The sequence below is a fragment of the Podarcis bocagei genome (assembly GCF_964188305.1).
Source record: "Podarcis bocagei genome assembly, chromosome: W".
Taxonomy (NCBI): Eukaryota; Metazoa; Chordata; class Lepidosauria; order Squamata; family Lacertidae; genus Podarcis; species Podarcis bocagei.
Window position 1 is genome coordinate 55,981,971 of NC_138131.1, and position 13,581 is coordinate 55,995,551.

At 44.2% G+C, this 13,581-nt stretch overlaps 1 protein-coding gene across 1 annotated transcript in view; it reads right to left on the bottom strand.

Moving 5' to 3' along the window:
• Nucleotides 1-13,581, bottom strand: part of LOC308578111 (putative helicase senataxin) — a gene marked incomplete at its 3' end in the record, with an annotated part of 172,123 nt that overhangs the window by 110,939 nt on the left and 47,603 nt on the right. Inside the window, exon 2 of the mRNA XM_081178380.1 lies at nucleotides 4,658-4,835. Coding sequence (XP_081034506.1) covers nucleotides 4,658-4,834 — 177 coding nt within the window. The 5' untranslated portion in view covers nucleotide 4,835. The remainder of the gene's footprint in view (nucleotides 1-4,657; nucleotides 4,836-13,581) is intronic.

The following is a 13,581-nucleotide window of genomic DNA, read 5'->3' on the forward strand; positions in this document are numbered from 1 at the left end:
AACTGGGGGCAACTATGGGCTATGTGGGTCTCTCACCTCAGATTCCCAGCAGGGGCTGTAAGGGGAAGGGCTGCAGCTCAGAGCACCTGATTTGCATGCACAAAGTCCCAGGTTCAATCCCAGGCATCTCCAGGCAGGGCTGGGAGAGACTCTCAATACTGAGCTATATTGACCAGTGGTCTAATTATCTACAAGACAGCTTCCTTTGTAACAATTTCAAAGGCAGAGAAGACATTTTTAAATAAGAAATGAACTTTAAAAGCTGTGCCAACACAAAAATGCTGCAAATGGAAGGGTCAAGACAGAATGGAGCTCAGCACTGGCAAATGGTGCTGTGTACTTTACTTACATGGAGTCTATTCAGCAGCCACACAAACATATCCCTGGCCATCTTGTAATTCAATCACAGTCTTCAAACACACGTTTGGACTCTCAATAACTGTGCAAGGTTTTAGAAAAGATATATAGCCAAGATCCTGGAAGATCCAGGCAAGGAAGAACAAACTGTTTTATGAGTCAGGCTAACTGGCCAGACAAAATACTGAAAAGACGCTTAAGCATTAAACCAAACAGGAAAGGAAGCAATACAACAGAAAGGCAAAGAAGTGGCAGACAAAAGAAAAACAGAAAACTGCAGTAACCCAGAAAGCCCAGTGGCACCCAAAGACCAAGAAATTAGTCGCTTAGGCTGCAACAGAGTAACATGGCTACCTCTCTGAAAATTGTTAAAATAACGAGGGCATAGTGTTAGTCCATTAAGAGAAAAAAAATTCCAAGCACACCGATACAAATCTATGGAGCGACCACATTCCGAATACAGTGGTACCCTGGTTTACAAACTTAATCCGTTCCGGAAGTCCGTTCTTAAACCAAGGCGTGCTTTCCCATAGCAGCAGGGGACTCAATTTACACTCAACAGGAAGCGGAACATGTTCTGCTTCCAAAGCAAAGTTCACAAACCAAAACACCTACTTCTGGGTTTGCAGCGTTCTTAATCAAGCTGTTCATAAATTAAGCTGTTCTTAAACCAAGGTACCACTGTACTGTGCACAGCTCTGGTTGCTTCACCTCAAAAAGGATATTGTGAAGTTTGGAAACCTTCAGAAAAGGGCCACCAAAATGATGAAAAGAATAGAGTGACTCCCCTATGAAGAAAGGTTGCAATGTTTGGGACTTCTTGGTTTAAAGAAAAGGCGAGTAAGGGGTGACATGGTAGGAGTTTATAAATGTTTGCTTGACATGGAAAAAAGTTTTCCTACCTCTCTGATAACACTAGAATTCATGGACTTCCAATGAAGCTGAATGCTTGAAGATTTAGGACAAATAAAAGAAAGGTCTTCTTCATGCAGCACATAGTTAAACTATTGAACTTGCTCTCACAGGAGGCAGTGGTTGCCACCAACCTGGATGACTTTAAAAGAAGGATTAGATAAATTCATGGAGAAGGCTATCAGTGGCTCCTAGCCATGATGACTATGATCTGTCTCCACAGTTGGGAGGAAGTAATGCTTCTGAATACCAGTTGCTGGAAACTACAGGAGGGTAGGGGGCACTGGTGGAGGAAGAGGAGTGGGGGGGAGCGCACTGCCCCCGGCAGCGCGATCCCGGCAGGGTGCCATCGCACCTGCCCCCCCACCTGCACTGGGCGTACCACACTGCTGCGGGTGGCGCATGCCAGCCCCACCCCCGCCTGCTCTCCGCTCCGCCACTGGTAGGGGGCTCTTGTGCTCGGGCCCTGCTGATGGGTTTCACACAACTAACTGTGAGAACAGGATGTTGGACTAGGTGGGCCCCCTTTGGCTTGATTCATCAGGCTCTTCCTATATTCATTAGTTTTTTTCTTGTTGTTAGAAGAAGCTGAAATGTCAGAATGTAGTCAGCAAGTCTTGGCACTCCCCGGAACTCTTTTTCAGGGTTAGATAAGTATTAAAACGTGTGTGCCAGAAGAATGAGACAGAGGAGAGGAAGAAGAAGAAGAGTTTGGATTTGATATCCCGCCTTTCACTCCCTTTAAGGAATCTCAAAGCGGCTAACATTCTCCTTTCCCTTCCTCCCCCACAACAAACACTCTGTGAGGTGAGTGAGGCTGAGAGACTTCACAGAAGTGTGACTGGCCCAAGGTCACCCAGCAGCTGCATGTGGAGGAGCGGAGACACGAACCCGGTTTCCCGGATTACGTGACTACCGCTCTTAACCACTACACCACACTGGCTCTCAGTGTGGAGGAGGAGAGGAAAAAGCTGGGCATGGTGAAAAAACTCCTCCAAAGTTTGCAGCTGGTAATAGCTTTGCGTATAGTACACTTAAGCAGACTTAATTAGTTAGATCATGCTTCGTGCAATTCAGATTTTGAGTTACACCAAGGGTGACTGGGACAAAACAAAACTAAGCAGCTGCTCCCACTTGAAAGTCTAAACAGCAACAGTTAATTTGAGCTCTGTTTTCAGAGCAAAGAGGAACTCTTTTTAAGGAGAGGGAGAGAGGAAGAGACAGACAGACAAACAGACAGACAGAGACAGAGAAACATTAGGGTTGCAAGGGGAAGAAAAGGACTTGCAGGCAATTTTATTTTTCACACAAGGAAACACTTATTTACAAAGTGAGTTAAATGCAGAAAATTTACTTTCATAATTGCTGCAGCCAGCTTATGAGTGCAACTTTTAAAAAATACAGTTGATTGTATCTAGTGTTCTCTGAACTGAAGTCTGATTTAGATTAATGGGCATGACTAATTTAGGCAGATATATATTTCAATGGGTCTACCTGGAAAACATTGTTGGCTAGAACCCAGCAAGCTATATAGCTAATGTGCTTGTGACACACAACTGAAACAATATTAAATGTATGCTATGTTATGTATTAACATTAACAGATTTCTGTCCACTCACAGATCCCTGCCCTCCTTTCACATTGCTGTTCCCTGGTCCAAATCCCTGTGTTTTCCCCTCCATTAAGTTTAAGTGAGCAAGTGCATCACCTCCAGAAAAAGCTACACCACACTTTTATTCTGTGCCAATGGTCAGATCACTTCCTGGTGCAACTGGACTTCTCCGCGACCCTTCCCCTCTGCAGAGAGGTGGGACCAATTTGGATGGTCCGCCCCCACCACTTAATGGATCCAAATGGCTTCCAGTGAGTGGTAGGGGATGTTTTATCCCATGTTGATGGCCTTTCAGCTGATTCCCTGGTGACCCGTTGGAATGCGGAGTTAACCAGGGCTATTGACTGCCTGGCTCCAAAGCGCCCTCTCCGATTGCATGGAGCCCAGACAGCCCTGTGGTTTTCCCCGGATCTGAGGGCAGTGAAACAATCGTTGAGATGGCTAGAGCGCCGGTGGCAGAAAACTCATTCTGAATCGGATCGGACACAGGTTACAGCTCAACGTCAAGCCTACCAAGTGGCGACGGCGAAAAGGACCTTCTTCACTGCCTCTATTGCATCTGCAGAAAACAGCAGCAGGAGACTCTTTCGGGTGGTTGGCAATCTATTGAAACCACCTTCGTCACCGGGGCCTGGTAGGGACACCAAGGTCTCCTGCAATGCTTTTGCTAAGTTTTTGGCAGATAAAGTCGCTCAGATTCGGAAGGAGGTAGACTCCACCGTGGGAGCAGGGCCAGGGTGGGAGAGTGCTGGAGTCCTGTCTAGTCATGTTATATGGGATCAATTCCAATCTGTTACCTCCGAGAATGTGGACAGGCTGCTTGGACAAGTGAAACCAACCACCTGTCTCCTGGATCCTTGCCCATCCTGGCTTATAAAAGCTAGCCGGGAAGGACTGGGCGATAATAATAATAACAATAATTTATTATTTATACCCCGCCCATCACTGAGATCCAACGCCAAGGGCCTTCTGGCGGTTCCCTCACTGTGAGAAGTGAGGCTACAGGGAACCAGGCAGAGGGCCTTCTCAGTAGAGGTGACTGCCCTGTGGAACGCCCTCCCATCAGAGGTCAAGGAAAAGACATCTGAAGGCAGCCCTGTTTAGGGAAGTTTTTAATGTTTAATGCTGTATTGTGTTTTTAATATCTGATTGGGAGCTGCCCCGAGTGGCTGGGGAAACCCAGCCAGATGGGCGGGGTATAAATAATAAATTATTATTATTATTCTAAGTGAGCTGGAACTGCGCAGTGCTTACATTCCTAAGGGCACCTTTACAGATCCTATTTCTTACATATAAACCAGCTTTGTATCACTGGCCCATTTATCCAAGTATTGCCTGCTCTGCTTGACCATCAGCTCTCCAGGGGGCAGTCATGTGGGCTGTCTTTTTTAAATTGGAGATCTTATTTTAAGCCAGTTCTTAGGATCATACACCAGGGTGGCTACCACCCACTTTACAGCCCAAAGCAGATTTCAGCAGGCGGGAGGAAGGTAAGGAAGAGATTTGTTTGGCACCCCCAATATTTTGTTGTTGTTGCGGCTTCAAAGTGCTGCACATCACATAGGGGAGGGGGGAATGAGACACCTGATGACATCACTGCGACTTCAGGTGAGCAACCCCACCAACCTCTACCACCAGCTGAATCAAGCTACCCACCCCTGAAGCTATCAAATAACTACTGGCCTTCTGCCTGCCCAAATCTGCTATGACTGTCTCTGTCATCAGCCAGCCCCAACACAGCCAGGATATAGTGGGCTATCAATCAAAGCAAATTACCTCATGGAAGGATGGCAACTCATCCTTTGCTTTATGGTACTCATCCACACACTCTATGCAGTAACAGAGATCATTATTGGCTGAAGCAAATTCATTTGCAGGCAATGTAGAGGAAGCATAACTTTTTAGCAGGTTGACGACTGAATCATCAGAGGTGCACCAACGACATGCACCCATTCTGCAGATAAACACAAAAATAAAAAAGAGAAAGAGAAATAATTATTTGTAATTTTTTGAAAACACGAACACAGAAATGTTCTGAGTAAAGTTCAACAACATGGAAAGCTGCTTTATATCGAGCCACACAAAAGAACACAGATGAGCCTGCAGCGGCGTAGCGTGAGTTGTCAGCACCCGGGGCAACGCAAGTAATTTGCGCCCCCTAACCCGGGGCAAGGCAAGTAATTTGCGCCCCCCCAACCCCTAACCTGCGAGTTGCCGCGCAAACAACGCTGCTTGCCCGGAGGAGGATGGAGGCAGAAGCAGCCGCCGCCTGTGGCTGGGCCGAGGGGATGGCGGCGGCGGCAGGGTGCAGAGGCTGCCCGTGCCCGGCCAGGCGTCGGTGGCGGCGTCGGCGCTGCTGCAGCGGCTGCTCCTCCTGCGAGCAGTGAGCGGAGCGCAGCCACAGCGACGGCGGGGCGCGCGCGCGCTAGGGCGCAAGGCTGGCGGTGGCGGCGGGGAGCCCGGCGGAGGAAGGAACTTGTCCCTTCCCTCTGGACTCGCGCCCCCCCAGATGTTGCGCCCGGTGCGGTCGGCACCCCTGGCACCCCCCACGCTACGCCACTGTGAGCCTGATATATCAGGCCAATCACCCATCTAGTCCAGCACCCTGTTCTCAGTTGCCAACCAGATGCCTGTGGGAGACTGGCAAACAACACCCAAGCACAACTGCACTCTCCCCTCCTGCTGTTTCCAGAAACTGGCATTCAGAAGTATTATTGCCTCCAACCATGGAGGCAGAGCATAGCTGTCATAGCTAGTAGTCATTGACGGCATTATGCTCCTTGAATTTGCCCAAACCTCTTTTAAAGCCATCTGATTTGGTGGCCATCATTGCCTCCTGTTGGATCGTTGTGTTCCATCTAACACAATATTGTCTGCACTGACTGGCACCAGCTCTCCAGGGTTTCCTACAGAGGACAACACCCAGCCCTACCTGGAGATACTGGGAACTGACTCTGGGACTGTTTAAATTCAAAGTAGATGGTCCACCACTGAGCTACAGTCCTTCCCAAGTTATCTCAGGGAGAAGCTTCCATACACAAACCCATACTTGTACATACAAGAACTACCAATACAGTGGTACCTTGGTTTACAACCATAATCCGTTCTGGAGGTCTGGTTGTAAACCAAATCAGGTTCCGGGTTTGACGTGGTTGTAATCCAAAATGGTTGTAATCCAAAGCGGTTGCAATAATAATAATAATAATAATAATAATAATAATAATAATAATAATAATAATAATAATTTATTTATACCCCGCCCATCTGGCTGGGTTTCCCCAGCCACTCTGGGCGGCTTCCAACAAAGTATTAAAATACAGTGGTCTGTTAAACATCAAAAGCTTCCCTAAAGAGGGCTGCCTTCAGATGTCTTCTAAAAGTCTGGTAGTTGTTTTTCCCGTTAACATCTTGTGGGAGGGTGTTCCACAGGGCGGGTACCACTACCGAGAAAATGAACAAGGAATCTGCCAATGCTTGAAGATAATATATGCACAACCCTCCTATGTTCCCAGGGGAAATTGGACAGTCTCATACTATAGTTGCACCCAGGAAGATTGTTAACACTTTTTATTATTATTTCTCAAGGCCTTTGAAATGCAGTTTAGGGAAGTTTTAGAGTGAATGCATTAACAGCTATAGCTTCCTGTGGTTCAGTTGATGTCTTCCAGGTTTTTACATGTAGCAGTTTGATGGTTGTTAGCTCCCCGGTTTCCTTTCGGAGAGGAGAAGCAGTTTAGAAATTTGAAGTGATAAATAAATTCCACAAGATCACAAGAAATGGGATGCGCAAACTTCAGCTTTAGCTATGGATCCTTAATACGCAAACTGTTCTCTGCTTCTTGGATAGGCTTGTTTTAAGACAATTCAAAATTTCTCTCTAATAAAATATAAATATTTACCTCAAATACACATTAAAGCAGATAAAGGCTAGTGAAATTTTCACTTTCACTTTTTTTAAAATAATATTTATTAAAAGTTGAAGGATTACCGAAAGAAGTAAATAAAAAAAAGAGAAAGAGAAAAAGTAAAAATACATTAAAAAAAAACAAGTCACAATACATCAAAACAAAAACAAAAGCAAAAACAATTAAAAACCCATCCAATATTTCCATATCTTTGTCCTTCATTAACTTGTTTCATCGACCTCCTCACACCTCCCTTTTTTGTGTTCTAGTTATTAATTATTTCAGCAAATCCTTTCCATCTTTCACTGTTTTCTGTCATTTAATTGTCTTAATTTATTTTAACCTTCTCTTACCATTAAAACCCTATAACTTATTTATACTTAACTCCTTATAATGTTTCTACTAAAGCCATGTAATTTCATTCCAACATTTTTCTAACACTCATTAATTTTACAATATTTCTCTAAATAAATTTTAAACTTTTCTCCAATCTTCTTCCACCGTCTCTTCTCCCTGGTCTCGGATTCTGTCAGTCCTTTCTATCAATTCCATATGGTCCATCAACCTGGTGATCTTCTGTCCGAGGCTCTTAACTCTTTTCCATGTCCCTTCTGCAGATCTTCTTCATATTTATACATGCACTTTACTTTATCTTCTGCTGATCTTGTTCTTAATTTCCTTCCTTTGGCTCTGAGGAGTAGATCTCGGGGAAACTCCAACCTAACAATGTCTTTATTCCTTCTCGACAGGTCAGCCCATTCTCCATAGTCAGAACTAAAGTCCAAGAGATATTTCAGAGCGTGTTTCAAAATCCCTCCGAAGGTAAAGGCCCCCACAACTCCAATCTCCCCCTGACCCAAATCCAAATCCCAAAAGCCAGAACATCCCTGCATAAGGGGATCTATCCAACTTTCCTTCTCCAATCCAAGCGGGACTCCACCCCTCCAAATCTGGCTTTCTCTAAATTCAGTCGTAAAAGGCAACAGCTTATATTCATCAAATTGCCTCTGTAAGGCTGGGGCTCTCTCCACTTGTGTTACTTGAGATTTAACAACAGCTTTCTCCCTCGTCTTCTCCACAGCTTGCCATGTCAAAGTAGTTTCCTGAATCGATTCCTGAGTAGTTTCTGTATAGGTATTCACTTTTTGTCCCAAATCAGTCATTTTTGTCCCAAATTATCAATTTTAATAGTCATCACATCCATCTTCTCATGAAGCTGTTCCAATAAAGCACTTGTCTTGCAAAATGCAATCACTAAGGCTTCTTCTGTCGACACTCTTGTCCAAGGTCAATCTCTGATTCTCCCGGTCTTTAATCTCTGCAGCTGGAAAATTCCCCAGCTCCACTCCTACAACAGTTTCAAAAGCTCCCTCTAGAGGAAACAATTTCTATTTGTATCCGTCCTTTTAAACGCAGATCCAGCAACAAAGTTAGTTTCGATTTTCAGTTACTTTTGCTCCTTTTTAAGTGCAAAAGGAAACAATGGAAACAATATATTTCTCTTATTTAACTATCTGTCAACATACGTTTTATTCACAGTCAATGAACTTTCCCAAAACGTCGATCTTACTGGCAGCCCGTTCCCAGGTTCAAAACGGTGGTAATTTATCTTTCCTCACTCTCTCTCCTGCAGGCTTAGGCGATCTAAAATTTTCCCCCTCTTCTCCTGCTTCCAAGGGGGGTTTAGTAATTTTAACCGATGGAGATTTAATCCTTTACAAAAGGCTTTCCAAGACTTTAGCTTGCAACGTCTTTGCTTCAATCTATTTACAAAAGAGGAAGGCGGACTTCCTGTTTGAAACCTTCCCGTTTCGGTGCCAAATTAAGATGTTTAAAGATCCAATTTTCCGTTCTACTCACGAAAGAAGCAGTCGATTCAAAGCACCGCGCCGCTCACCCCACGTTGCTCCGGATCCTTGAAACCAGGTTTCCCCGCGAGTAGGGGAGGCGCAAAAGGTGCCAGCCGAATCCCACGTCCACAGGCTTCTCCCGCCTGTGGTTTGTAGTGGGTCTCACTTTCCCCATGTTTGCATTTACTCTTGGCTTAATCACAGATAACTTTCTTTTTTTTAAAAAAAAAAATGTTTATTAAATTTTCACAAACAATAAAAAAATTCAAAATTTAAACATAAGAACTTCAAGAGTAAAAGCATACAAGAACAAAACATATAAAAAATACACAGTAACAAACCATTAGCAAAAGAAAGGAAGAAAAGAAAGAAAAGAAAAACCAAAAAGCAGAACAAAGAATAAATTAATATTTTCATCTCTTATAGTTCATTCACTAGTTTCTTGACCTCCTCACACCTCCCATTTTGTATTCCAGTTCAAATATTAAATTCAGCAAATCCTTACCCTCTAACATTTATCCTTTATCAATCCCCATTTACATTTTCTTAAAAATCTTTTAACCAATACCACTTCTTTTCAATCAAACGTCATTTTAACATTCCTTAATTTTACAGTGCTTCTGCAAGTAGTCTTTAAATTTCATCCAGTCTTCCTCCACCGACTCTTCTCCCTGGTCACGAATTCTGCCAGTCATTTCTGCCAATTCCATGTAGTCCATCACTTTCATCTGCCATTCTTCCAGTGTGGGTAGCTCCTGGGTCTTCCAATACTTCGCAATGAGTAGTCTTGCTGCTGTTGTTGCATACATAAAGAAAGTTCTATCCTTCTTTGGGACCAATTGGCCGACCATGCCCAGGAGAAAGGCCTCTGGTTTCTTCAGGAAGGTATATTTGAATACCTTTTTCATTTCATTATATATCATCTCCCAGAACGCCTTAATCCTTGGGCACGTCCACCAAAGGTGAAAGAATGTACCTTCTGTTTCTTTACATTTCCAGCATTTATTGTCGGGCAAGTGATAGATTTTTGCAAGCTTGACTGGGGTCATGTACCACCTGTATATCATTTTCATAATATTCTCTCTTAAGGCATTACATGCCGTAAATTTCATACCAGTGGTCCACAACTGTTCCCAGTCAGCAAACATAATGTTATGTCCAACATCCTGTGCCCATTTAATCATAGCAGATTTTACCATTTCATCCTGAGTATTCCATTTTAACAGCAAGTTATACATTCTTGAAAGTATCTTAGTATTGGATTCTAACAATTCTGTTTCCAGCTTTGATTTTTCCACCTGGAAGCCAATTTTTTTATCTAAATTATATACCTCTCTTATTTGGTAATAATAAAGCCAATCTCGCACTCTATCTTTTAATTTCTCAAAACTCTGCAATTTCAATTTGTCTCCTTCTTGCTCTAGAACCTCCCAATATTTTGGCCACTTGGCCTCCATATTGAGCCTTTTTTGAGCTTCTGCCTCCATTGGTGACAACCACCTTGGGGTTTTATTTTCAAGTAAGTCTTTGTATCGTGTCCAGACATTAAACAATGCTTTCCTGACAATATGGTTTTTAAATGCCTTGTGTGCTTTAACCTTGTCGTACCATAAATATGCATGCCACCCAAAAACATTGTTAAAACCTTCTAAATCCAAAATGTCTGTGTTCTCAAGAAGCAGCCAGTCCTTCAACCAGCAGAAAGCTGCTGATTCATAATAGAGTTTAAGGTCTGGCAGGGCAAATCCCCCTCTTTCTTTTGCATCAGTTAGTATTTTAAATTTTATTCTGGGTTTCTTGCCCTGCCAGACAAATTTGGAAATATCTCTCTGCCACTTCTTGAAACAGTCCATTTTATCCAAAATTTGTAACGATTGAAACAAAAACAACATTCTTGGCAATACATTCATCTTAATAACAGCAATTCGGCCCAACAAGGAAAGCTTCATCTAAGTCCTTTTTAACATCCGACCAACATTTTTCATAATTGTCCTTAAATAAGTTCCCATTTTTAGCTGTCATATTAATCCCCAAATATTTCACCTTCTTAACCACTGTTAAACCTGTCTCATTCTGAAGCCTCTCTCTTTCAGTCATTGAAAGTTTTTCTCGAGAACTTTAGTTTTTAATTTATTCAACTTAAATCCTGCCACATGACCAAACTCCTGGATCAGTTCTAATACTCTTTTAGTGCTAGATTCTGGCTCCTGTAATGTCAATACCAGGTCATCTGCAAAAGCTTTCAATTTGTATTGTTTAGCTCCGACCGTTATACCTTTAATCAAATGGTCCCTTCTTATCATGTTTCACAAAACCTCCAGGACGGAAATAAAAAGTAATGGAGAAATTGGGCAACCTTGTCGTGTCCCTTTCTCTATCTTAAATTCCTCTGTTACCACGTTGTTAACTATTAATTTGGCCTTTTGTTCTGAATAAATTGCACCTATACCATTTCCAAACCCTTGGCCGACCCCCATCCCCTGAAGATTTTTCTTCATAAAACTCCAAGAAATGTTGTCAAAAGCTTTCTCGGTGTCCACAAAAATTAAAACTGCTTTAGTATTGATGTCCTCTTGCAACTTCTCCAAAATGTTAATTATATTCCTCGTGTTATCAGACAAATGTCTGCTTGGAAGAAAGCCAGCTTGGTCCTTGTGTATCTCTTCCTTTAATACCTTTTTTAACCTCTTAGCCAAAATGTCAGCAAAAAATTTGTAATCCACATTTAGCAGGGATATGGGTCGGTAGTTCTTAAGTTGTGTCTTTTCAGACTCAGTTTTCGGTATAAGTGTTATATATGCTTCTTTCCACGACTCAGGTGCTTTTTCCCCCTCCAAAATTTCATTGCAAACCTCCTTTAATGGTTGAATTATCCAGTCCTTCAGAGTTCTATAGTATTTTGAGGTTAGGCCGTCCGGCCCTGGAGATTTTTCCAACAGCATATTCTGAATGGCACCTTCCACCTCCTGTTCTGTAATTTTATATTTCAACATTGTCTTATTTTCTTGCGAGATTTTTTGTAATCCATTTGTTTTCAAAAACTGGTCTATATCAAACTCTTTCTGAGGCCCTTGTGTATATAGTTGTTTAAAATACCTCTGAAAGCATTTTCTAATTTCCACTGGGTTCTGGATGTTTTTTCCTTCGACCTCCAAATTGGTAATAGTATTGAGTTTTTGTCTTTTCTTCATCTGCCAAGCTAGCAGTTTCCCACATTTATTTGCCGATTCAAAAGTCCTTTGTCTCATTTGTTTGATTTTCCATTCAATTTCCTTATTCATCATCTTCATGTATTGCACTTGATATAACTTTATTTCTCTCAGAATCTCTTGTGAATTGGGTTTCTGTCAGGGAACTGCCATCGGAGGAACAGGTGGTGGAAGGGCTCACAGAGGCTGGGAGGGAGTCAGCAGCGAAAGCAGGGGCCAGCAGGGGGAGAGATGGGTCTCTGGAGGAAGGTCTCATGAATGCGGAGAGAGACGCAGCAGCTAAAGCAGGAACTAGCAGGGAAGAGGGAGGGCTCAGGGACACGTCCAGCGAGAACAGCGGGGAGGTGTCAGAAGCTCCCATAGGGAGACCCGTTCCTCGCAGGAAGCTGTCACGTCGTGAGTCCAGGAGACGTGTTTCCGTTAAGGAGCTTCTATGCTGGAAGCGCTTCCGAAAACAACCACTGTCGGAATCTGGAAGTGACTAGGGCAGACATGTTTGAGGAGCTCTGTCACACACAGAGGTTTGTGGAGTTGCACAAACTCTGAGGGACCACGATTTTACGCACAAGCAGCTAATCATCCCATCACAGCATTCCGACAGTCTTTGTAAGCTGCCTGTGCAGGAGAAGGCATCATGAGCGACCCAGCCGGAACCGGAGAGGCAGGAGTTGGAGCAGGTCCAAGCTTGGAAGAAAGGTACCGAGCGTTGGAAATCCAACTGGCGCTGCAGACGGCGAGGCTGGAGGAGAGAAGGGCTCAGGATGCAGACAAGAAGGGGAGAGCCACCCAGTTCAACAGAAAGGTACCAGGATTGGTGCAGAAATTTGGGGGGGACCCCAAGGACTACCATGCCTTTAGGACAGAGATGCAATATGCCCTTAATGTGCAGTTTGATGAATTCCCTGATGAGGAGTCACAAGTTGCTTTCATGATTGGGCATCTTGAGAGGGGGGCGAGGGACTGGGTTCGACCCCTGATGGCAACGCACAATGACGTCCTAAAGGACACCATGAAGTTCTTTCGTGCAATGGATCTCATGTTTTCCAGCGATATTGAGGAGGGAGTGGTGCGCAGACAGCTAATGGCTTGCAAGCAGGGAAGCCGATCTGTCCGTGAGTACTGGACTGAGTTCACCATGCTGGTTCACAGATTGGGGTGGGACTTATCGGCGGCACCCATTCAAATGCTATTTGAAGAAGGCTTAGCTTCGGCTGTGAAAGACGAACTCTCCCGGGGTCCCAGGGCGGATTCTATGGATCAGCTGACTAAATCTGCGCTGACCATAGGAGCGTGCCAGGAGGCGAGAGCTTTGGAGAGGCGGGAAGGGAAGGGGGAACGCTGGAAGGAGTTCCGCATTCCTGAGATTCCAGAGACAACTTTCCCGCCGGCAGAGCCGATGGAAATCGGAACAGCGCGCGCGCAGTTTCAAAGCCCAGTGAGGGGGGAAAGAAGGAGGGAAAAGGCACCCGGAAATGCTATCTCTGCCAACAGCCAGGTCACTTTGCCAGAGTCTGCCCCCAGAGGAAGGAATGGCAAGGGATGGTGGGAGCTGTTGAGGGAAGAGAGCAGGAAAAACCGGAGCAAGTAAAAGCCAACGCCTGGTTGCCACCGTCGGGGCACAGCAGCCAGGCCAAAGAGCAGTGAAAGTGCCCATGCCAGAAGCTCCTCAACCTGCTCTAGTGATTGAAGTGTCGCTAGAGCTGCAAAATGGACACCCCCTAAAGATAAAGGCGCTG